Raw genomic sequence first — 24,217 nt, 5'->3', positions numbered from 1 at the left:
TCTAAAACAAAAGGTGTCTTAATGATTTCTCTTTAATGGGAACTACCACATCTTGTTGGTCATATGTGTCCTTTCCTATTTAAGACAATAAAGTTAATAAGTAGAACATCAAATGAAAATGTTCTCCCTTGGAACTTTTCACTAAATTAATTCTGATTAATAGTATATGTTGTTAATCAGTGGGAAACTATACTACACATCCATTAATGATAATGAAAGATGTATGCAATTATCCTTGAATTCCATTACTAATCTGTCTCTGATTTAAGTGAGTTGTACGTATCTTATATAAAAAAGGACTTTATAGCGTTGCTCATTGTTTTGACTCTGGAAGATGTCAGGTTTCATCCTCATCAGTTTTTCCCCCCATTTCTCTCCGATGTGTGGGAGTTGTGTGTGTACAGATATGGGAAGATATCTGCTGAATATATTGATAAATTTTGGGTGTTTTAGAACAACAGCAATGTATGTAAAGTAATACTGAACCCAGCAGTTCTCCGGCTAATTTGTTTTTCCAAAAGTGAGTTGATTTTACAGCTTGTTACTTAAATAAATTTCAGAGTGAAGAATGACTTTATAGATGTCACTTCTCTTGCCCTATGTTAACCGTAGAAGACCTCCGTAGTGTATGACAAACGGGCACAGAATGCAAATTATAAGGTACTATATTTACAAATATGAGTGTTTGATCTGCACGTATACTGTGCACTTGTGTAATTATTAATGCTCATTATTTTTGTTGGAGCATCTAGGAGCCCTGTGTTTCACATCCCTTCAGTGTTCCTCTCACAGGCTATTGGTATGATATTATAAAGCAAAGCTGACCAGTTCTGTTACAAGACTAGGAAAAATCATATTGTCTTCTAGCTCAAGACCTGGTTTGGACAAGTGAAATTATTGTGCACTGGACAAGGTGATGACATGCTTTTAAAAGTAAGTGCACTGACTAGCCAGAGTGTGCAACCTGAAAATGAAAACTCACTCCCTCTTCTGTTGATTTCATTTCAAATGTAACTGAGCAGTGGAAGAAATAGTTTTTTCTGGCCAGTCTGCTAATTTGATGAAATTCCTACTTGGGCTCTGCTCAACTAGTTTTGCCCCATACTACATTTTCGGGAAGGTGCACGTGGCTAACTATGCATGTGCTGTTCCCAAAGTGAAGCAGGAGTTATACCTACCATATGGTGACATTTACAAGGAAACTTCAGTTTAAATCTCAGGGTAGATGCATTGGCCTGGGATTTTAATTGAAGTCAGATCAGCAGCTTGCTCTGGAAAAGAGGGCATGCAATATTGTGACAGAGGGGATGGTATCTTTCTATAAGCATCTTTAATGTGCAGTAAAATTATGTTAAGAATAAATACTTAAACACAGTCTCATTTAGATTACAAAAAGTTTGGAAACAACAAAACTATAGATCTGTGTAGTCCTTTGACAAGTTGTCTACCAAGGATTCTATGATCCTGACACCGAGGATGTATAAAAATATGCATAGAGATCTTTACTTAATTTTGCATTAGAAATAAATTAATTTTTGCTTGATGAATATTTGTTAAAGTATGATTATATGTTATAGTGGACTGTTAGTATAAAGGGGACTCACAGAGTTTTGATGGGAGCCATGATTTAGGCTACTATCTGTTTACCATGCAATACAGTATTTGTTTTATAAATAGATGTCAACCCATATAGTTTACAAACATGTCATTTGTAGAAACTGTTGGCCCAGCCTTCAAGAATTTTGCTTCATTTGGGTTTGGGAGGTGGACAGTGATGCCTCTGACTCTCTTTTAAAATAATAAATTTGCTAGTGGTCATTTCAGTTTTTTTCATTTGTCTTGGGTAATAACTGTAAAATCAGCAACTGCCAGTGTTCCTTCTGTGTCCTTGCCCTGACTCCCAAGCTGGCTCCTTTCTTTTGCTGCTGATGCCAGACACCATAAAAGAGGACAGCTCGAAGGACGCACTGTGAGAGGACAAGGGCAACACCAGACGTATGTTTGGATTCCTTGTTTGGCAGATTTCTAATTCACAGGGACCAGAAATTTTGTAGGGATAGACTGCAATAGTTGTGGTGTTTCTGAAACCTGTGGTAGTTTAGATCATTTGTTTAATGTGGGAAGTATTTAGGTGTGGTAGTGGTAGGGAAGGAAGTTTATACTAGGAATTGTAAGCAAGCATTTGACATTGCACATCTAAAAGATGCTGAATTTCTTTGGCATATTCTCCTGTTTGTTGTTACCAAATTAAGCATACAAAATGAGTGTGTGCATTTGAAAATGTGACACACTGAGTATTTTAATCATTTACCTCTTGTTACTCCCCTAGCCCTGTTCTTGTATCTAGTATCATGGATGCATAAAAAAAAATTAACTTTCCCTGTGGATGAGGAGCCTCATAGGAGCAAGAATAGTGAATTTTGGCTGTTTAAAACTGAACACATTTATTTATTTCAACAACTTCCTGTTTTCTCTCCCATGTACTTGAAACTATTCAGCATGCAGTTAGATAATATCTCTTTCCTTTTGCGGTGCTTTCAAAGAACTTCATTGTAGATTCAGTGCTTTCCAAATAGCATTCAATTCTATATCTATGTTCATTGGGGTATTTAAAAAAAATTCATATTCCCACGCTTTCCCTCTAACCGTGTGATGGGATATGTGTTTAAGTGCATATATTCCAGAAATTCTGAGTTCTCCTGACTAGTATTAATTGCAGAAGATGGTATTGGATGTGACAGACCATGTGACAGTTATTTTGTTGACTTGGGAAATTCATGTACATGGTTTGAGTTACATTTTCCTTCCTTACTCATTTTTGGCATTTTGCCTATCCATGGATGCATACTCCATACCACTTGATAGTAAGACAGTAAGTGAAATAATCTATTAAAAATAGCTGTAAATAAGAGTAGATGTTATTTGGAGCACTGAGAAAACCCCTGTTTTCTCGATAGTGAAATTCTGTCTTTGCTATTATTTTTCATCACAGAAAGTTTCTTCTTCAATAGAGGCTGAAGAAAAATGTTCTGTAGCAAATTCCTTGAAGAAGTGATCTCTCTCAAAATTGCAGCCATCTTTTAGTGTGCTCATTGGGACTGAGGCCACAAACTTCTTTTTTTTCCACTGAATGCATCCAATGAATTGAGCTGTAGCTCATGAAAGCTTATGCTCAAATAAATTTGTTAGTCTAGAAGGTGCCACAAGTACTCCTTTTCTTTTTGCAAACTTCCTTCAGTTAATATGGCCACTGCTTCCATTCCCCTGCTCCTCATTGTGTTCCTCTCTGTCTTCTGACAGTTGTTATTATTAGGGGGTTATTATTTTCCTCTGAGGGCAGCTTGGTTTCACTCCTATTGGGAACAAAGGAAGGCAGTAACAGTTTCAAAAGAAGGCAATTCTCAGTGAGTTTCTCTGAGGAAGCCGGTTTTTTTGTTCAGCCTCTGCGGAAGGAGAAACTTGTAGTTATGAAAAATAACAGCACCCCCCCCCCCATTAACTCTAAATTTATTTTTAGAAACACATTTCTTTACTTTGCACCAGATCTACTGAACGGAGTGATGTAGGAGGATGTAGGGGTGGAGGGCTGGAGGCAAGGGAAACTATTGTGTGTGCATGGCAAAAGGCAGAGAACAGGAGAAATGGGGAACTTGGGGCCTATATGTATAAGGGAATGTGGAGGACAGGCAGAAAAGGAAAAATAGGATAATACACTCTGACTACTTTGTGCTGCTCTGGTGATGCAACGCAGCTGTAAATCTAGCTTAACTGGCCATATATTCTGGATGCTTTGGGCTCTTCCAGGGTGTCATAAAGCTACCAGAGAAGACTGGTGAAACTAGCCTTAAAAGTTAAAATGATTTAAGATTGATATTACGTATCAACATTTCTGTGCAACCATTAAAAATATATGGTAGCATTCTCTTTGGGCTTCTTTTTAGTGTTAATGTAGGAAATTTTTAGGGATATTTTTTAAAATTTGCAAACAAAAACTAAGATGGAGTTATGGTAGATAATATATATCAGTAATACATTAATGATTACAGGGATATTGTAATTATACCAAAAGCAAGCATTACAAACCTAGGAAATTCAGAATTAAGGTTAAACTTAAAAGAAATCCAAACATGTTAAGATATGGACATGCACAAACAACTTTAACTGTGCTCTGCAGTGGCACCATGCAATAACTGGATGATTATAATGCATTTTACTGTTTTTGGTCCCAGAATAGATTGGCTTTTAAAGACTTGTGAATTTTTTTCACACCTCTCAACGTATCATTATAGGGCAGAGTTCAGGTTGTTCGGGTGTCTTAACTGTGTATTTCCATATCTTGAAGTGTAGATAATCTAACAATTTTTAATTCAGCATCTGTATATTTTTTAGAATCCTGGGTCTCTACCATTCTTTTTTACCATGATGTGGACTACATTCACAGGAGGCTGTTATCATTCCAATCACCACTATTATTAACTTCTCCTTCTCCTTTCAAACACTACTTGGCTCCTTCTATCTTTCTAGATAAAAATAACACTGCTTCCCTGAAGCATTTAGGAATTCAAAGACCATTCTGGATCCATCTGTTCATCTGTTAATCATACTATCATTTTGTGTGGTTAGATTTTTGTTTCTAGGTCTTGTAAGATTGCTTACATATACTTTGGGTACGTAATTCCAGTCCGCTGTACAAGTACAGGAGCTTTTCACACTCTAAATTGTCAAGCTTCATTATTGGGAGCAATCAGGAAGCTTTATAAGGTTCCCTGGTAGAGTCTCATCCTCTAGTGTTAAGGATTATTAAGGGTGATTAAAGCTCTGCCAAATTCCAGATTAGAACTCCTCAGATTCCACTTTCCTCTGTGTAAACTTTCACCCCTGGTCTTTTCCCTCCCTTCTGACTGTCTATGGAAGTTGCCTGTTTAAAAGTATTTACCTCTGCCGAAAACATTGGTACATTGATGTCTGTAAATACCTTTTTACAGTTTTTCATAAGGGCATAGAACATTACAGTACCCTGTTTTGTTCCCAAATGTAGTTCACAGGAATCAGATAATAAACCTCCTTTCTGTCTGTCTAAGGGAGGCCTTTAGGCATACTCTGGATCTTGTCAGGGCTATGGCAGTGTTTCTCCACAGAACAAAAGTGCTTTGTAAATGGATGCAGAGGCATAGGTGCTGACTCCGTGGGTGCTCTGGGGCTAGAGCACCCATGGGGAAAAATTGGTGGGTGCTCTGCACCCATTGGCAGCTCCCTGCCCCAGCCCTAGCTTGCCTCCACCTCTTCCCCTGAGCGCACCGCTGCGTCCTGCTTCTCCCCCCTCCCTCCCAGCGCTTGGGCCGCAAAACAGCTGTTTTGCGGCGCAAGCGCTGGGAAGGAGGGGGAGGTGGAGGAACGCGGCGCACTGGGGGAAGAGGCAGGGCTGGGGCGCAGATTTGGGGAGGAGTCCAATAGGGACAGGGAGGGGGCGGAGTCGGGGCAGGGGTGGGGCGCCTGTGCTCAGAGGGCTCAAAAAGTATGAAAATACACTAAATAAATCGTAGTTAAATGGTTATTAATATGTATTAAGGGAACATTACTAGCATAAGGCTTGCCTTAGCCACTTGCAGTAAGGCCCATTCTTCTTAGAGGATGGCTTCCTCTTGGCCTGACAAGGGAGTCTGCTTCGGTGGTTGAGATCAGCGAGGTATCAGTGTAAAGCTTGTTTTGTCCCTTTACTCATCATTACAGAGTGACTGTAAAAATGTCTGCACGTGCAGTCTTTGGATTTGGAATTCTGGGTGCCAGTGTGATGGTATTCTCTGCTTTCCTCCGTAGTTAGCCTGCTTGGTGTCAGGGTAGGTACTGCTAAGCAGGAGGTTCCCTCACAGAAAGGAAGATTTTGATCTTACTTTCTCTGCAGAAGCCAATCCTGTTTTGAGTTCCAACTGGAGGTGGCATAGTTTCCAGTTGCATTTTGTCTTATCACTTGGCGAGCTCAGGATGGCTGCAGGGGGAATCCATTAAAAACTGGGCTTTCCACAACCATCAGTTTGCATTGATAAATCCAAATTTTCCTTCCTCCTTGTCAGTTGTGGAGATGGAAGGTTATTAAAGGGAACTAGGATGACAAGTACAATGCAGCTTTCTCCCACAGGGAAAATATTTGCATATGGTATATGCATACAAGAAAGGAATAAAGAAGATTAATGGTGAGTTATAATCGTTTTCAGGGCTTCTCAGGTCATCCTGTCTTAATCTTGAATGACCGGACTCTAATATCCTTTTGTTGGTACTGCTGAGCCTGGGTAAGGATATTAGAATCTGGCCCTTACACTGTAAACTCTTTGGGATGGAGTTTGTGTCTTGTATAGGTCAGTCATATGGTCAGCCCTTAAAAAGGTAAATAATAATAAAGCAAAGATGGTTGACAGCTGGAGATCAGTTTGAAGAATTTCGGGTAACTGGCTAAAGGGCACTAAAAAGAAATTTGTGTTGGCTTAGGTATCAGGATGCACTGCAGAAAGTTTTCCCATAGAGGGAGTAACCAGGCAATCCGAGGGCTTTAGAGACTGATTCTAGGCACAGACGTGAGGTAGCACTGAGCCATGCAGAATAGGTCCAATGAACTGATTACTTTCCTTTTTTTCTCCTTCTATTTAACTATTTTAGTTTCTGCCTGATTTTCTCATTGTGTTTTTGTTTTGTAGGTTTTTTTTTTTTTTTGGGTGGGGGATAATTCTAAAGAGATGCTGATCGGAGCTTTCCTTGGGGAAAGGGTCCTGGAGCTGAACTCCTGCTCCTTCTAAACACTGTTCTCAGGTCATGGTTACAATGCTCATAGAGGTAAATGTTTGCAGTAGAACAGTTGTTTGTGTGTGTGGCAGAGTAACTGCCTGTGTATCCACAAGCATGCAGGGGGAGAGGAAGAAAATACACAACTGCAATTTTTTTCTGAAAAACAATTAGACAATCTCTATGCTTTGGACATACTCTGTAGTTATAGTTTTAATGCCAGAGGGTGTGATAAGTGGTTAAAAGAATTAGCATGAGGAAGTATGGCAGGGCCATTTAAGAATATGCTATTCAGGCATATGCAGATTTTCCTTCTGGCAGTGGTCTTGAAGAAGGCTCTTGGCAAGTTAGACTTGTACATAATTTGTTCCATCCAGAAGGCAATCAGTTAATGATTATATAGACCCTTTGCTATGCTCAGTATTATATGCTGCTTTTGATCAAGTGATACAGATAATTAGGACTTGCAATAACAGCTCAACTCATGGCAGAAACTGACCTAGAATCAGCATGTTGCTTGTTGCTTAAACACACACATTCTCTTTTTTTTTTATATTTGGAAGACAATATTTCTCTTGATAAGAGTATACCTAGAGCTTGTGAAGTTTCCTGTTTGTTGTGCTTTTAAGTTCAATACATTCTGGAATCAGTGTTGAAGCAGAGGACCGGCAAAATCATTCCTCCAATAGTTAGATGACTCTTTTTGGTTTTGTTTGAGAACTCGTCAGATATTATTGGGAAAGATTTCCAAAATGATTTGCAAGTTATGATAGCAGGTGAAAATCTGTGGTGAATAACTTTTGGGTGTTAGACAATTCTTGATGATATAGTTTAATACTACTGAGGTTTCTTTATATTCTCTTGCTACCAAGTAACAGCAAATAATGTTACCGAGTATTCATACATTGCTTTGTGTACTTTGGGCCGTGTAATGGGTAAAAATTTCTGAGGAGACTGGGTCTACTTTGCTAAGTATAGCATTAGCTAAGCTTAATAGGACTAACACTAATGCTTTTCTGGGTATTGAAGTGTCTGACTCCTGGAATTCTGTTAGCCCCCCCCCCAGATTCTTGATGATATGATATGATCAGAATTAGAAAAGGTGCCATTTATATCAAGACCTTTTTTGATGCAGTAGGTGATTTAGTCAGATGAGCTGAACATGCTATGGGACACAGGAAGATCAAAATCGCCTTTGTTATGAATGAATAATTATATGTGATCCTCCTTGAGTTATGATGACATATCTAGATAACTTATTGCTATATTCAGTAACCACACACAAGATAGAATGTGTAACTTTTGGTATTTAGCCATGCTGTGGGATCATAATATTTTATATAACTGAGGATGGAGTTACTTGGATTACTACAGTGAGACGTGAGCTGGCCCCTTCAGCTGTGATTTTTCAAAACTACAATTGGGCATCCAAATCCCCTAGGCCGATTTGAAAAATGTCAGCAGTCATGTACACCAACTTATTACCCTGCTGGTCCAGACCTAGCTTTATGGAGTGGATGGGCTAGGTCAAAAAGATGCTTGAAAGATTTTGTCGTCAGTCGGAGGCTTTTCATGTATTCTAGAAATAAAAGTATCCTTTTGGCTTGCCTGTGCTGCTGCCTGCAGCTCCCATTGGCCGGGAACAGCGAACCGTGGCCACTGGGAGGCGCAAGCAGCCGTACCTGCGGACGCTCATGTAAACAAAGCGTCTTGTGGCCCCCTGGGGGCTTACTCTGAACAAGCTGCAAACCAAGTTCAGGAACCCCTGCCCTAAATTCATATGGAGCATGGCATTTATTTTTTTAATATATTCACCATCTTACCCATTCAGATGCCTTTCACTATATTCAGTAAGTTTAAAAATCAAAAGGCTGATTGAGCAAGTAGGCTTGAAGCTATCATAGGTAGATTATTGAAGTATAAATGAGGATGAGCTCTTATCTTATTGTTACTTTCTAAGTAATTGTACTTGTGTAATTTCTGACCTGGACTATGTTACCATTTGGTCCAAGACTCAAGATGTTCCTTCAGTCTCTAAATACAATTTTTCCAAATATTGTATGTATTATAACACTGAGTCCTGTATTCTGTACGTCAGCCTGAGGTTTTTGTCTTTTTTAAAAATTATTATTATTATTTTTTTGAAGGGTAGAGGAGGGGCACGGTTGGGAGAGGGAGTATAGTGTTTTGAAAATACTTCCCCAGAAATCCTAAGTGGAAGCCATCAGAGTCATTTTGAACTTTTCTCGCTTCTTCTATAGGGCCCCTCGGTTTAAAGGGTTCCAACAGCAGGATAGCCAAGAGCTTCTCCACTATTTGTTGGATGCAATGAGAATAGAAGAAACAAAGGTAAAATCTTTGTATATTTTCAGTGAAGTAGCTTGAATTGACTGTAGATCAGATGTCATCTTTTCACACACTTTGTTTTCTCTGTTTAAAATATACATAATGAAATGACTACTAAGGCTTGTTTCTGCTATTTTCCAAAAAAGCAACTTGATTATTACATTTTCATTTTGGTATTTTAAATCTGTTGATCTGGATGCAGATTTCAGTTGATTGTTGAAGGGGATATCATAAATGATGGTGGTTATAACTTTACTGTAACTTTGGAAACACCATTTTAGGAGACTGAATCTTCTGTAGTTATTTAAAAAATACGCTTTTTAAGTGGTAGGGTGAAAGTCATGTCCCTAACTCATTTGGTAAAATCTGCTTCAGGATAAAACTTCATATACCTCCCCACATCCAGGGAGCAATTAGTTTATGTTCTAAAATTTCACTGAAACCAATTTGACTGAAAAAAAAAATTAAAGCAAAAATATTATCCAAGTTTTTGATGTCTTTTAGCAATGTTTTAAGTGAAGAAAAATTGCTTGTTTTACAAATGAAACTGTATTTTACATTACTTAACAAATCTAGATCCCCTAAATATATATATGGTACGTAAAGAAAGCTTTTTATATTAAAAAGATATCTATACACGTTTAGTATTTACTTTCTTCATTTCTGCCCCTTACTTCCCTGTTTCCAGAAGTACAGTCTTGAACCATAATACATCTGATCTGATTTGTTTGACATCTCAGGTTCATCACTGTTTTTCCTCTTTCTGACTCAGAGGAAAAGGTCTTTCTTCAAGCAATTGTAATAGCAAATAACCTTTTCCCGAAGGAGACACTTCACTATGGTAGTGATCGTTCAATATAGCCCTTCTTCCATCTCAAGCAAAGTTTTTAATTCAGTAGTTCTCAAACTTTTGTAGTGGTGACCCCTTTCACACAGCAAGCCTCTGAGTGTGACACTCTCTGCCCCCCCCCTTATAAATTAAAAACACTTTTTTTATATTTAACACCATTATAAATGCTGGAGGTGAAGCGGGGTTTGTGGTGGAAGCTGACAGCTCACAACCCCCCAGGTCTTAACCTCGCGATGCCCTGTGGGGTCCCGCCCCCCAGTTTCAAAACTCCCGGGTTAATTGTATAGTACCTGTAATGTATCTATACTGCATTATCATGGACATGAGATCTGAAGCCACTCCTGTACCCAGGTCTCTGGCACAATAGAGCCATTGAGCCATCGCCACACAGCAGCTCTATGTTGCAGTATTTTTATGTATTTTGGACTTCATGGAGCTATTTTTCTGACAAATGGCACATCTGGTCATCAGTCAGTCCATATTGTCATTGTCTGAATAAAGACGATAGACAATACTATTATAGCTTCCAATGTACAGCAAGATTATGCGGCGACAGTATGCTATAAATAAGCTGCAAAAGTGGTTAGCATGAATTGTGGAAATGCACTGCGAACGTGCAACTCAAACCCAGTTGAATATCAACAAGCTCCTTGTTGCAAAGCTGAAAACTTAGTTCATGTAAACAATAGGCTGTATCCTAAAAGTAGTGAACTATGGAGAAGCTTTTCTCAGTCCTGACCTTGTAATGTCATAAAAGGACCCACTGAGCAAAACTATAAGGACTGCTGTTTTTTATTGCTTTTACTTTAAGGGGGGGGAAAAGAGTTTTCAGAATGTTGTAGTGATGGTGGTACTGTGTTGTTCCTATTGACTTTAATGGGGTAGAGTGGTTTAAACCCTATTTACTGTGCAACCTATGAGAATATAGGTTTGACAGTAAAAGCAAGGAATGCTTACTTAAACTAATATTCTGACACTCCTCTTCTCCCCCCGTAATGAACAGATTAACAAAAATGACCGCATAAATTCTAGTGCCGTCAGTGAACATGGCAGCATGATTAGGTCTTAGAATGTATTTTTTATTTGTTTTTAATAGTTTCATTAGAGAGTAATGGTGGCCGCTGTTATCACCATAATAGAACATGCCGAGGAATATTTTCTTTATACCTTAGGTTGTACAGTATTTCTGCCATCTCTGTTATTGGGTAAGTAAAGGTTGGTCCCACCTTTTACAGCAATTAAACCCCTGTTTTTCCATAATGGTGCATTACTATTAACAGTGACTTTATTACCTCAGGCTGTGCAGTAAGGGACATTACTAGTAAAAGCTCTTTTTTTCCCTCCCCTTTCTTTTTCGGGTCTATAAATGGTATGACAAACTGAGAATGTCGGATCTGTGGATCTATTCAATCTTGTGAGCAATGACAGTTGTGCCAGTCAGATACAAGCAGTAGCAGCATTGTCTGTCATGAGAACTGCACAGCTGTTAATCGTGCTATTGTTATGGAGTGTCACTACCATGTGTTTTTTGATTGAAGAAAGCCTACAGCAATATGTCTGCCACCAGAATCCTTTAGAAAATGATTATAGCCACTAACCTTCCTCTTTCATGCTGCTTTTAAATGTTCGCTTTTGAGTGTAAAGTTTCAGTAACAGCCCTGATAAAATAGCAGCTAACCACTTCAGTGTACCTGTGATAAACGTCTGTTCAGTTGAGCAGTCTAATTGGCACTTCTCTTAAAAATCCCAATTAATTTTTTCAATCAAAGCTATGTGGTCCTTTAAAATATACATACTGTATTCAAATAGGTGAGTGCAATCTCAAAATGCTTTTATAGTGCTACATAAATTACCTTTTCACTCTGCTTTTAATTTGTTTTTGTATCCTATAAAACAGTTCTTCTACAGCGCCTTGAGGTTTTGTCTGCAATTTCTGGGCTTTCTGAAACAATATTGCGTTCTTAGGAATCCTGTTTTTATTTTTTTTTTCTGCATTCTTCTGAAAATACATTAATCTATAAAAGTGGACCTTTAAAATAAAAGTCTGTCAATACCACAATCCAAATTACACACTGTCTGCTGTTTCCAGCGCTGTGTGCTGGAGATTGTTTCACACCAGGGTTTGAAGTAGCTGAACCCTGCTGCTAATTGATTAATGTCTGTTGCCATTGTTAGTAGCACCCTGACCATTCAAAGACTATGTCTTTCTTTGACCTAAATAAATGGTTCAACGCACTAATCCCAACAAAAGAGGTTGCTTATGGCCCTAAACCCATTTATGGTATTCAACTTGGTGAATTACGTATTGATTAGTCCTTTTAGTATATTGTTGGCTTTAAGATGAACAAAGCAGAGCTTGGGGTGTCCGGACTTAATTCACAAGCCAGGTCACATACTCATAAGGTAGAAGTATGACTAGTCTGTGGGTAGATAGATGAACTGGAAATTGAACCTCAAAAGCTATCCTTCATCATAGCATTTCCCAGTACATATGGTTTGAGTGGAACATGACAACTTACAACCATCTCAAATTTGAATATATTTTTATCCATTAGAACTATGTTGTAAAAGTGATGATTATTTGTTAGTAGGTCTGCTATGTACTACATACAAAACTTTTGTAGCATCACAGCTTGTTTCTGGAATGGAACTGTACATTGTTCTGTTTGTGACTTCTATGTGCCATTTAACAAATTATAATAATACAGTAGAACTTTGCTACTTTTCACTAATGAATGGGAGACCCATTACACATTACTGAAGACTGTGAATAAGTACTTTTTAAAAGGGAGAAAAATAAAAACAGGAACATATGGATAATGCATCCAAAAATGTACTCTGTTCCTGTATTTGACAGTATTGTTTAGTTTAATTATTTATGCTATTCCACAGCATACTGGGAAAAACTTAGTTATATATTCTGCAAAAATATTGAAACCTTAGTAATATGAGACCTCACTATGCTAACTGCAGTTAATTTTTGTTGAGAAGTGGGCAAAACTTGCTATTTTTATGTGCAAGCTACAGGTACAGGTAATATGATCCTGTTGGATGCTATTTAGATGCAGTTAGCCTCCTCCAAAAATATTTTTTTAGCGTTCTACGTTCTCTTCAGTACATTCAGATAATCCTTATATGGGTTAATGGGAGTTTTCTGTACACACACTGATGCATGACTAGATTGGTTATTATAATTGTTTTTAAAAGGTTGTATTGGCTAGCAAATAAAATTTACTCTCTAAATAGAGTAATTGAAACATGGTTAAATATATTTAGCAAATTTTATGCACTTTATATTTCAGTCAGTCACTGCACTACAAAGCAATTTCTCCATTATCACTTTATTTTCTTTCCGAGCAGTGTTCACTTCACAATCCACAATTTCTTGATAAATTCACTACATACCTAAATTGGCCCTTTTTGTGATGAAAAATGCTTGACGTAGTTAAAGCTAGAGTTATATAAACTTATGTAGTTTTCTGGAAATAACCAAAAGTTTTTGTTTCTAACAGTTAGGCACTCTAAAAACTGCCAATCACCCACTGAAAATACTTATTAAATATTTGGTTTATATTGATAGCGTATACAAGCTGGTATCTTAAAAGCATTCAACAATCCAACAACTAAAACTGCAGATGAGGAAACTAAAAGAAAAGTGAAAGGTATGTTGTTATATAATATAATATTGTCTTGTTATTTATAGTGATTTATTTTTAAGTTCTTTTTAGCAAATGAATCACTCTTTTCAAAAAAAAAAAATTGAATGTACAAGTTTTAAAATGGGTTTCAGAGTAGCAGCCGTGTTAGTCTGTATTCGCAAAAAGAAAAGGAGTACTTGTGGCACCTTAGAGACTAACAAATTTATATGAGCATAAGCTTTCATGAGCTACAGCTCACTTCATCGGATGCATTCAGTGGAAAATACAGTGGGGAGATTTATATACATAGAGAACATGCAACAATCGGTGTTACCATACACACTGTAACGAGAGTGATCATTTAAGCTGAGCTATTACCAGCAGGAGAGTGGAGTGGGGTGGGGTGGGGGGAGAGACCTTTTGTAGTGATAATCAAGGTGGGCCATTTCCAGCAGTTGACAAGAATGTATGAGGAACAGTGGGGGATGGGGGGAGGGAATAAACATGGGGAAATAGTTTTACTTCGTGTAATGACCCATCCACTCCCAGTCTGTATTCAAGCCTAAGTTAATTGTATCCAGTTTGCAAATTAATTCCAATTCAGCAGTCTCTCCTTGGAGTCTGTTTTTGAAGTCTTTTTGTTGAAGAATTGCCACTTTTAGGTCTGTAATGGAGTGACCAAAGAGAATGAAGTGTTCTCCGACTGGTTTTTGAATGTTATAATTCTTGATGTCTGATTTGTGTCCATTTATTCTTTTGTGTAGTGACTGTCCGGTTTGACCAATGTACATGGCAGAGGGGCATTGCTGGCACATGATGGTATATATCACATTGATAGATGTGCAGGTGAACAAGCCTCTGATAGTGTGGCTGATGTGATTAGGCCCTATGATGGTGTCCCCTGAATAGATATGTGGACAGAGTTGGCAATGGGCTTTGTTGCAAGGATAGGTTCCTGGGTTAGTGGTTCTGTTGTGTGGTGTGTGGTTGCTGGTGAGTATTTTGCTTCAGGTTGGGGGGCTGTCTGTAAGCAAGGACTGGCCTGTCTCTCAAGATCTGTGAGAGTGATGGGTTGTCCTTCAGGATAGGTTGTAGATCCTTGATGATGCGTTGGAGAGGTTTTAGTTGGGGGCTGAAGGTGATGGCTAGTGGCGTTCTGTTATTTTCTTTGTTGGACCTGTCCTGTAGTAGGTGACTTCTGGGTACTCTTCTGGCTCTGTCAATCTGTTTCTTCACTTCAGCAGGTGGGTATTGTAGTTGTAAGAATGCTTGATAGAGATCTTGTAGGTGGTCTGAGGGGTTGGAGCAAATGCGGTTGTATCGTAGAGCTTGGCTGTAGACGATGGATCGTGTGGTGTGGTCTGGATGAAAACTGGAGGCATGTCGGTAGGAATAACGGTCAGTAGGTTTCCAGTATAGGGTGGTGTTTATGTGACCATTGCTTATTAGCACCATAGTGTCCAGGAAGTGGATCTCTTGTGTGGACTGGTCCAGACTGAGGTTGATGGTGGGATGGAAATTGTTGAAATCATGGTGGAATTCCTCAAGGGCTTCTTTTCCATGGGTCCATATGATGAAGATGTCATCAATGTAGCGCAAGTAGAGTTAGGGGACGAGAGCTGAGGAAGCGTTGTTCTAAGCCAGTCATAAAAATGTTGGCATGCTGTGGGGCCATGCGGGTACCCATAGCAGTGCCGCTGATCTGAAGGTATACATTGTCCCCAAATGTGAAATAGTTATGGGTGAGGACAAAGTCACAAAGTTCAGCCACCAGGTTTGCTGTGACGTTATCAGGGATACTGTTCTTGATGGCTTGTAGTCCATCTTTGTGTGGAATGTTGGTGTAGAGGGCTTCTACATGCATAGTGGCCAGGATGGTGTTTTCAGGAAGATCACTGATGGATTGTAGTTTCCTCAGGAAGTCAGTGGTGTCTCGAAGATAGCTGGGAATGCTGATAGCGTAGGGCCTGAGGAGGGAGTCTACATAGCCAGACAATCCTGTTGTCAGGGTGCCAATGCCTGAGATGATGGGGCGTCCAGGATTTCCATGGTTTATGGATCTAGGGTAGCAGATAGAATACCCCAGGTCGGGGTTCCAGGGGTGTGTCGGTGCGGATTTGTTCTTGTGCTTTTTCAGGGAGTTTCTTGAGCAAATGGTGTAGTTTCTTTCGGTAACCCTCAGTGGGATCAGAGGGTAATGGCTTGTAGAAAGTGGTGTTGGAGAGCTGCCTAGCGCCTCTTGTTCATATTCCAACCTATTCATGATGACGACAGCACCTCCTTTGCCAGCCTTTTTGATTATGATGTCAGAGTTGTTTCTGAGGCTGTGGGTGGTGTTGTGTTCTGCACGGCTGAGGTTATGGGGCAAGTGATGCTGCTTTTCCACAATTTCAGCTTGTGCACGTCGGCGGAAGCACACTCTGTAGAAGTCCAGTCTGTTGTTTCGACCTTCAGGAGGAGTCCACCCAGAATCTTTCTTTTGGTAGTCTTGGTAGGAAGGTCTCTGTGGGTTAGTATGTTGTTCAGAGGTGTGTTGGAAATATTTCCCCTGTTTATTCCCCCCCCCCCCCGCGCACCCCACATTGTTCCTGAGATGTTCTTGTCAACTGCTGGAAATGGCCCACCTTGATCATCACTACAAAAGGTTTCCTCCCCTCCATACCCTCTCTCTCCTGCTGGTAATAGCTCACCTTAAGTGATCACTCTCGTTACAGTGTGTATGGTAACACCCATTGTTTCATGTTCTCTATGTATATAAATCTCCCCACTGTATTATCCACTGAATGCATCCGATGAAGTAAGCTGTAGCTCATGAAAGCTTATACTCAAATAAGTTTTAAAATATAATTTTCAAAATTGACTGCCCTGAAGTTCTGTAGATGGTTTTATAAGGCTTTTGTTACATGTTATTCTGGTGCCATCTAGTGCACATGTAAAGTATCGAAGTGTTATGTACTAATCTGTTTCCAGTATCTAGAATAAAGGCTTTCTTTTGTTAATCACTATCATATAGGCATGTAAAACTTAGTTTTACTTCTAGTTAAATATTCTGCTGCATCTTCAGATCTTTCATTAAGGCCACAACCATTGCATCACTCAGGAAGAGACCACCTAAAATGCATCGTTGATTAAATTGCCACAAGGTTGCTGACATCATAAGTGTATTAAGAATAACACAAAAACAAGATAATTAATTATTTCAATCAGGGCAATATTTTCTAAACCTGAGCCTTTTATTTACATAATACTTTGACTTTCTGTGTACAGGAAGCAATTAGCTTCATTAAAATTCCAAAGGTATTGTAATTGTTCTGAAAAATTAAGTTAATCCTTGCCAAATCTGTAGTAATTTGAGTTTGGTAATGTATTACAAATATATTGAACAGGTTTTGGTTATTAGTTGTACAATTTTTTTAGAAGCTATTTGTCATTTAGAAAATCAACCAGCAAGTTTTCTGCCTATATGCCTGCTACAGTGTAATAGAATATTGTATCAACAGGACTGATGACTTGCATTGTGTATTAAAATAAAAAAAACTTTTTAAAAAGGCCTCTTTTTAAGAGATGCAGCATTATTCTATTACTGAAGAAAGGGAGGGGAGGGAGAAACTGAATTCTCTATTACTAAGTATTGACAAATATTCAATAAAATATTTTATTTACTTTAATTAATTTCATTAGTGCTAGGAAATATTTTGAATGTATTCCTACATTGTACTATGTGTTTTCAGAATAAACCATAGAAAGAATTACATTGTACTTATACAGTGGCATTGGATCTGTTTTTTCACATTAAAAAAGGTAATGTTTTTTCAGCATATGGAAGAGAGGGTGTGAAGATGAACTTCATAGATAGGATCTTTGTTGGTGAATTGACTAGCACTGTCATGTGTGAGGAATGTGAAAATGTAGGTATTTTGGAATTCAGCTCAATGTGGAATAGAATTGTATTGTCAATTTCATACTATTTATTTGTAAAAGGATTTTATTGAAGGGTTCTTATTAAAAAGGACTATTTTGTCCTTAAAATATTATCCTCTCCACTCATACAAAGGAGTCATATGATTTAGAAAAGATTTAAATGCTGTGATTTTTTGTGTCTAGCTAATCTTGGGCTGGAGGCTCCAAATTCTATAATAGTTTGGGAAATACTGATCATGTATTTAATGCAGCGTTTCCCAGATTTTTGAAAGCTGAGCCCCTCTTCAGGAAAATGAAACCAGTCCACCCTCCCTGCCCCCACAACTCTTATGTGTTGTTAAAGTTCTCCTCCATCTTAATGTATCCATTTTTCTTGCCCCCACGGCTAGTTCTTTGGGACATGAACCACACTTCGGGAAATGTTGATTTGATTACTGGGAGTGGGAAAATATATTTAATCAGATTATGGAATTAATATTGATCTAAATGGTCTCTTCTTGAAATACTTTTAGTAGTTAACTTGATATTTGTATTAAACAATGAATAACTTTAGTAACTTAGTATTGATCAACATTTTATCAAAAATAAGTAATTTCCATAATTGCTAGTATTTTCTTTAGTGTTTAAAAGGATGAAAAAATTATTTTGATACATTTTCATGAATTATTGAATGTTGCATTTATATTTGGGTTACAATATTATATTTCATGTGATAGACATATAATAAACCCTTTCAGTCTGAATAATTAATCACAGTTCTGCAGTGACTGGTAATCTTCCCCTTGTGTAATGTGCAGAGTATATTTTTAATATGTCACTGGTATCAGTGAAGAACTTCATCTGCACACAATTTAGAAAGGTTAGAAGTCATATGTACCATATTACTATTGCTTAGTCTGCACAGGAATCAGGAATTTGCTGGCTACAACCACATTAAAACAAGGTTCCAGCTCCGTTTCCTTTATCAGCGTTGGTGGGGATTTTTTTGTCTAGCACTGGTTCTTGCAAAATCCATCTCCACAGAAGCCTTGCTAAAATTCTGCTGACCCCCAAAAATAAACATGTAAACAAACAAACACCACTTAAATTTAAACTTGCAGTGCTAGGACAGTTCTAATCCTGATAATTTATTTTTCTAGCATCCAGAAATACATTGGGTGCATCACAAAACAAGTAAAAATGTTTTCCTAGCTAAATTTAACATAACACCCACAAGTGAGGGTCATAAACATACAAGGGGAAAGGAATGGCAAGGATGACAGTAATAAGAGAACATGGTTAGTCAGTGAGCTGTATATACATCTTGGTATTTTTTGTTTGTTTACCTTCCACTAACTACTCATAAGCAAGGTAGTAAATTTTTTTTTTTTAAGAAGGGATTTGAATGTGGCGAGAAAGGGAGCTTAGTAAACAGGTTTTGGCAGGATATTCCAGGCATAAGGTCAGCCTGGAAGAGGGCATGAAAAGAAAATGTAGATAAAGCTGGGTGACGTAATATCTTTTACTGGACCAGCTTCTGTTGGTGAGAGAGAGACAAGCCTTTGAACTACACAGAGCCTGAAGAAGAGCTCTGTGTAGCTTGAAAGCTTGTCTCTCTCACCAACAGAAGTTGGTCCAGTAAAAGATATTACCTCAACTACCTCGTCTCTCAAATATCCTGGGACTGACACAGCTACAACTACACTGCATATGTAGATAAAGTCCAACTCTCTCTAATTCTAGCATACATTTTTATTATGGTTTTGAGGAAGCAAAACATAATTTTGGAATAAAAGAGGGTATTTTTAAATACCCTATTAACATTTTCCATGGATTGGCTTTAATTTAACTACTAGTACCACTCTAAGTATAGATGCATGACCCAAGAAATTAGCTTTTTAGCTTTCGTGAATGAACCAGTTACATGATTTAACCCATTTGGAGGTACATCACTTCAGATATGATTAGGCAGAATCCTGTCATTTTACCCACTTGATATAATTGTCATTTACTCAACAATAATTGCATTCATGAACAGTGCAAAAGCTCAAACATTTCTGCATAGGGTCAAAAGATTCCAAGTTTCCCTTCAGAGAGTTTACTCTGCAGTTTTCCATTGGGTTTTCACCCTCTTCCTGCAGAAGAAATTGGTAATCCAACCACAAACACCACATGTCCTCCAACATCTGCATAGATCTCAGAGATCCGCCAGCTGTCACGTGATTCCTTTGGCTCACTGCCTGTTCCATTGTGCCATGTTGTTCAAGCCGTGCTGCTAGTGACTCCCCATCCAGCATCTGCCTCTGGGACTTCCCTGTCAAAGGGTTTCCCTATCTTTTCAGTTGGCTCTGGGTTCTGGGATGGGGACAAGATGCATCTCCCCTGCTTACCTCCTGTCCTCTCATGTATTGCTACACCCTTAGAGAGCCTGTGCAGGTGAGGGAATACTTAGAGGCAACTGACATGGAGGATAGGTCCATCAATGGCTATTAGCCAGGATGGTCAAGGATGCAACCCCCAAGCTCTGGGTATCCTTAAGCCTGTAGGACCGAACGACGAGATGGATCACTTGATAATTGCCCTGTTCTGTTCATTCCCTCTGGAGCATCTGGCACCAGACACTGTCAGAAGATAGTGGCTTGGGTTGGATGGACCATTGGGCTGACCCAGTAGGGCCGTTCTTATGACACTCTTTGAGTCGGGAGGGAAGTTCTTTTCTGTGTATGGATCACAGGGATATGACTTTGTTCAGTGTTTTTATACACTGAAATTTGACATCACATTCTCTAATGCTTACTGACCCAAAATAAAATCACAGTTAGCTTTAAGTAAATATTTAGCACTATGTTTGTAGAAAGTTCTTCATTCTAATTAAAAAGATCTTGCACCTGAGAATTAGCTTTTGTATAGTTTTGTTTCTACTATAATAGAAACATGGAAAATTCATGCTAGAACTCTAATACAGTTCTTTGTATTTAATTGTCTTTTCCTCCAAGATTTCCACAGTAAAGGAACCTTTCATTGATCTTTCACTTCCTATAATAGAGGAGAGGGTAAGAAACAAATAAAATATTTTAATAAATAATCACAGCTTCTGCTGGAGTATGTTTTTATACATCTGTATAAAAATGTGTGTATAGAAAAGTATAGATACACATTGTTTTGATTTATAACCTTAGAGTGAGTGTGTGTGTGTGTAATATATGATTATGTAATTTGTATATGTATATAAAATTAAATTAGCCTAAATGTAGAACAATTCATAAATAGTCATATATGTTGTTTTGAGTTTAGTTTTATAATACTTTGTGTACATATACCCATACACGTTCAAACAGATTATTGTTAAATTAGACTAAATGCAAACCAATTTCAGGGTACTTAGAAGCTTTTGAAAAGTCAGTTCCCAATCTGTTGCTTTCTATATCTAAAGAAATGACTAAAGTAGTATTTAAATGCTCTAAGATTTACCCGCAACTCTCACTGAAGGCTACCGAAGTGATGAAGTAATGTAAAAATTGGTTCATTATGAATATCATTGTTCCAGTTTATTTTAGATCATTATTTTGAATGTAATGATTAGTGCACAGTTTTATAAGCTCTCTTCATTAATTGGAAGAAAGTCTTGGCGGGGTTTTTTGTTTTTTGTTTTTTAAGTATCCTTCTTAGCTCCTCCCCTGTAGATTCACATGTATGCTTGTGAGAGCATTTAATAACTTAAGTAAAAAAGGAACTGATGGTTGGAGGCTGGAACACAATTATTTGTTAATTTTGTTTGTTTGACCCCGGTTGCAAATTTCACCCTTCTGCATCTGTGAAGGCAGTGGTCTTCCAAGAGAATTCTCTCTGTGGGGAAGATACAGTTTTTTCACCACCTCTCTGCCCCAGTGGTTCTACTAGGGAAAGGCAGTTTTAACTTGTGTTTGAGGATTACTGAGAATGAGTGGAATTGGTGCCTCTTTGATCATATTGTTTTCCTGGGAATGGAAGTTCCCATTTTTATATCTGCAGGCCCTTGGGTGTCACTGCAGTTTTCCCAGGGCTGATTCAGGCCCTGTGTGTGTGTGTGTGTGTGTGTGTGTGTGTGTGTGTACTGTCTAGATGTAGATCACTATTTAATTCCCACCTCTTGTGGATCTCAGGTGGTCCTTCAAATATGTCTGTATAGTGGGTTATGTTCTATAAACGTAGAAAGCAGTTGTGTATCACAAGTCAGAGGCCAATTAACCAAAGAATGTGGCTTTATTTAGACTAGTACTTTTCAAAAATTGCAACTAAGAAACTGAGAGAGAGCTCTCATATCATGGAACCAACATGGCTACAACACTGCAAACAACTAAGAAACTTGCATTTTGTTATTTTATGGGTACAAGGAAAACAGGATTTTATGTACTTTCTTTCCTAAGTCATAATATTTTATTTCTCAGGTCTCAAAACCCATGCCTTTGGGAAGGACAAGTAAATGTAAAAATGTACAAGAGGCAGATCTTGGTCAGTTCAACTGCTCTTCTATTACTGCGCCAAATAATCAACAACCAAAAATCACCAGGAGACATTCTTTAACAAAAGATAAGGTAAGAAAGTAACGGCATTGCTGGCCAACTTTATATTCAAACCCTGTTCGAATGTTTCAGGTAACAAAGTAGAATTCTAGTGTGCTTAACACTCTACAGTGAATGGGAGGCTTAAAAAAATCAACTTCAAATTGATCTGCTGCATATTTACTTCTAGCTTTATAGATGTTGGAATTTTTAAAGTTCATATTTTTAAATAGCTAAATTACAGATTTATAACAATATATAGAACATTATGTGCATGAAAAATCAGTGATCGGGGTGCCATGTGGTTTGAAAATATGGCTTTGTTTGTAAAAGTGAAATCTTTTCTCTAGATTAGTTTTTAATTCATGTGACTTTGTTTCGTTGACCTCCCACCTCTTGCTATCCTCCAAGTTTGCTTCTGGCAGAAATCACAGGCGTGGTAGTGCTGGCAGAGAGAGCAGACAAGTCAGCATTGGTGCCATTTGGTGGATCAGTTGGCAGGGTGTGCTACAAGAGTAGTACAGCCCGCACCGTCCCCCTGGAGACTGAGAACATGGCTTCTTTGATGCACTCAGCCTCCAGTTGCCCAAGGGCTTGGGAATCACAGTTCAGCCCCTTAACAGGGTCCTTCGTGATGGTGGCACAACATTCTGCAGATCTGCCAAACTAACAAAAATGATCATTAACACTGAAGTTCTTTCCTTTGTCGTGCTCTGTTCTATAGTATTTCACAAGAGAGCATTTTCTTTTTAAAAATTTTCAGAGCTCTGCAGAGGAAAGGAAATCTGTACTCCATGTTGTGTGTATGCATTATGGCTAATAATGACATATGTGACAGAGGATTTGGATTGGTATTAATGTTCTCCATTTAGAATATGCTTTTTGTAAGCCACCTTATTGTATGTAGGGTCCAGCAGATTATTAGAATATGCCAGAATACCAATGCTGACATGATTTAAACAATTCCTGAATGTATATGAAACTATTAATAAAATTGACAGAAGCATAAAACTCTGCAGCTGGTTTCAGTCAGTGAATTATGAATCAAACTATAAATCTGATTTTTAATACTATTTTTAAATACAGGATTCATTTAAAATTAGTATTCCAAGTCTAGGCTAGACAAAACTCTCTAATAGATTGTAGGAAGCAACTTTGTTTTCCCAGTTATAGAAAAAATGACCTAATAAATCTGTCCCATCTCTAATTCGTGTGGTTCTGTGATTCAGAAATCCTTATGCTTCTGCCATTCGCTCTACATTAATATGAAGCTCATGAGAGAGAGTGTAGTCCACACCTCTGTTGTTGCTGTAGTTTGGCTGGAGACAGTTGTCTGCATGGCTGCGGGAGTAAGGGAAGAAGCACACCTACTGGTACTAGCTGGAGAAAGTTTGTGAATCCTTTTACTAATTTTGAAGTGATAAAAAGTTTGTTGAAAAGATTTTTTTGGTATCTTTTTCTTGTTCATTTTTATTAAAGATTTTTTAATATAAGGGAATTTCTCAGTTTTAAGTAAAATTCAATATATTTCAAAATCTTAAATCAGAATTCTTGTATGAACAAGACAGCCTAGGTCCCATGAAAATTTAAATGATTAGAAATCTGGGAGTGCTATTTCTTTCTTTGTTGGCAGCAAAATGTATGATCAGACCAACTAAACTAACAGTCCAAGTTTACGAGAAGAATGTAGAGTCACTACCATCCACAGCTGAAGCTATAGTGTCACAAATTTGATATGATTGGTCTCAGGAAATGTTGATCTCACTAATTATGTAAAATCTCTTTCTGCCCAGTGTACGGATCTACATTTAAGCACGAGATTATCTAAAGAATTTAGGAGATCAAGTCTATACACTATAAGGTCTTCGAGGCAGGGGACTGTTCTGTTTTGTGTTTTTGTTTGTACAGTGTCTAGCACAGTGGGGTCCTGATCCATGAATGGGGCGCCTAGGTGCTAACACAATACAAACCAATTAATTAATTAATTAATAATAATTGTATAGCTGGATGATAAATCAAAATATTGGGTTTTATTGTGTTTTGAAAGTGTCTGTCATAAGTTGTATTTACTGCTGCTTAATGATAGCTGACTCTCTTTCGATTCACTGGTATATTTTTTTCTGTTTCTCTCCCACGCCCCTTTGAAATAATATCGTGGCAATTTCCAG

At 38.1% G+C, this 24,217-nt stretch overlaps 1 protein-coding gene across 7 annotated transcripts in view; it reads left to right on the top strand.

Annotated features, from left to right (window-relative positions):
• Window positions 1-24,217, top strand: part of USP45 (ubiquitin specific peptidase 45) — a 103,396-nt gene that overhangs the window by 56,997 nt on the left and 22,182 nt on the right. For 5 of the 7 annotated variants that reach the window (XM_073336844.1, XM_073336846.1, XM_073336841.1 and 2 more), the window contains 5 exons: window positions 9,036-9,123; window positions 13,551-13,632; window positions 17,425-17,516; window positions 20,505-20,561; window positions 21,936-22,082. In XM_073336844.1, the coding sequence (XP_073192945.1) occupies window positions 9,036-9,123; window positions 13,551-13,632; window positions 17,425-17,516; window positions 20,505-20,561; window positions 21,936-22,082 (466 nt within the window). Of the gene's footprint in view, window positions 1-9,035; window positions 9,124-13,550; window positions 13,633-17,424; window positions 17,517-20,504; window positions 20,562-21,935; window positions 22,083-23,278; window positions 24,198-24,217 lie in introns of those variants that run through there. The other 2 variants (XM_073336847.1, XM_073336845.1) reach the window with 2 other exon arrangements.

This window comes from Lepidochelys kempii, chromosome 3 (assembly GCF_965140265.1).
Source record: "Lepidochelys kempii isolate rLepKem1 chromosome 3, rLepKem1.hap2, whole genome shotgun sequence".
NCBI classification, from domain to species: Eukaryota; Metazoa; Chordata; order Testudines; family Cheloniidae; genus Lepidochelys; species Lepidochelys kempii.
Note: the sequence above shows the minus strand (reverse complement) of the source record. Positions and strands in the feature narration are given on the sequence as shown.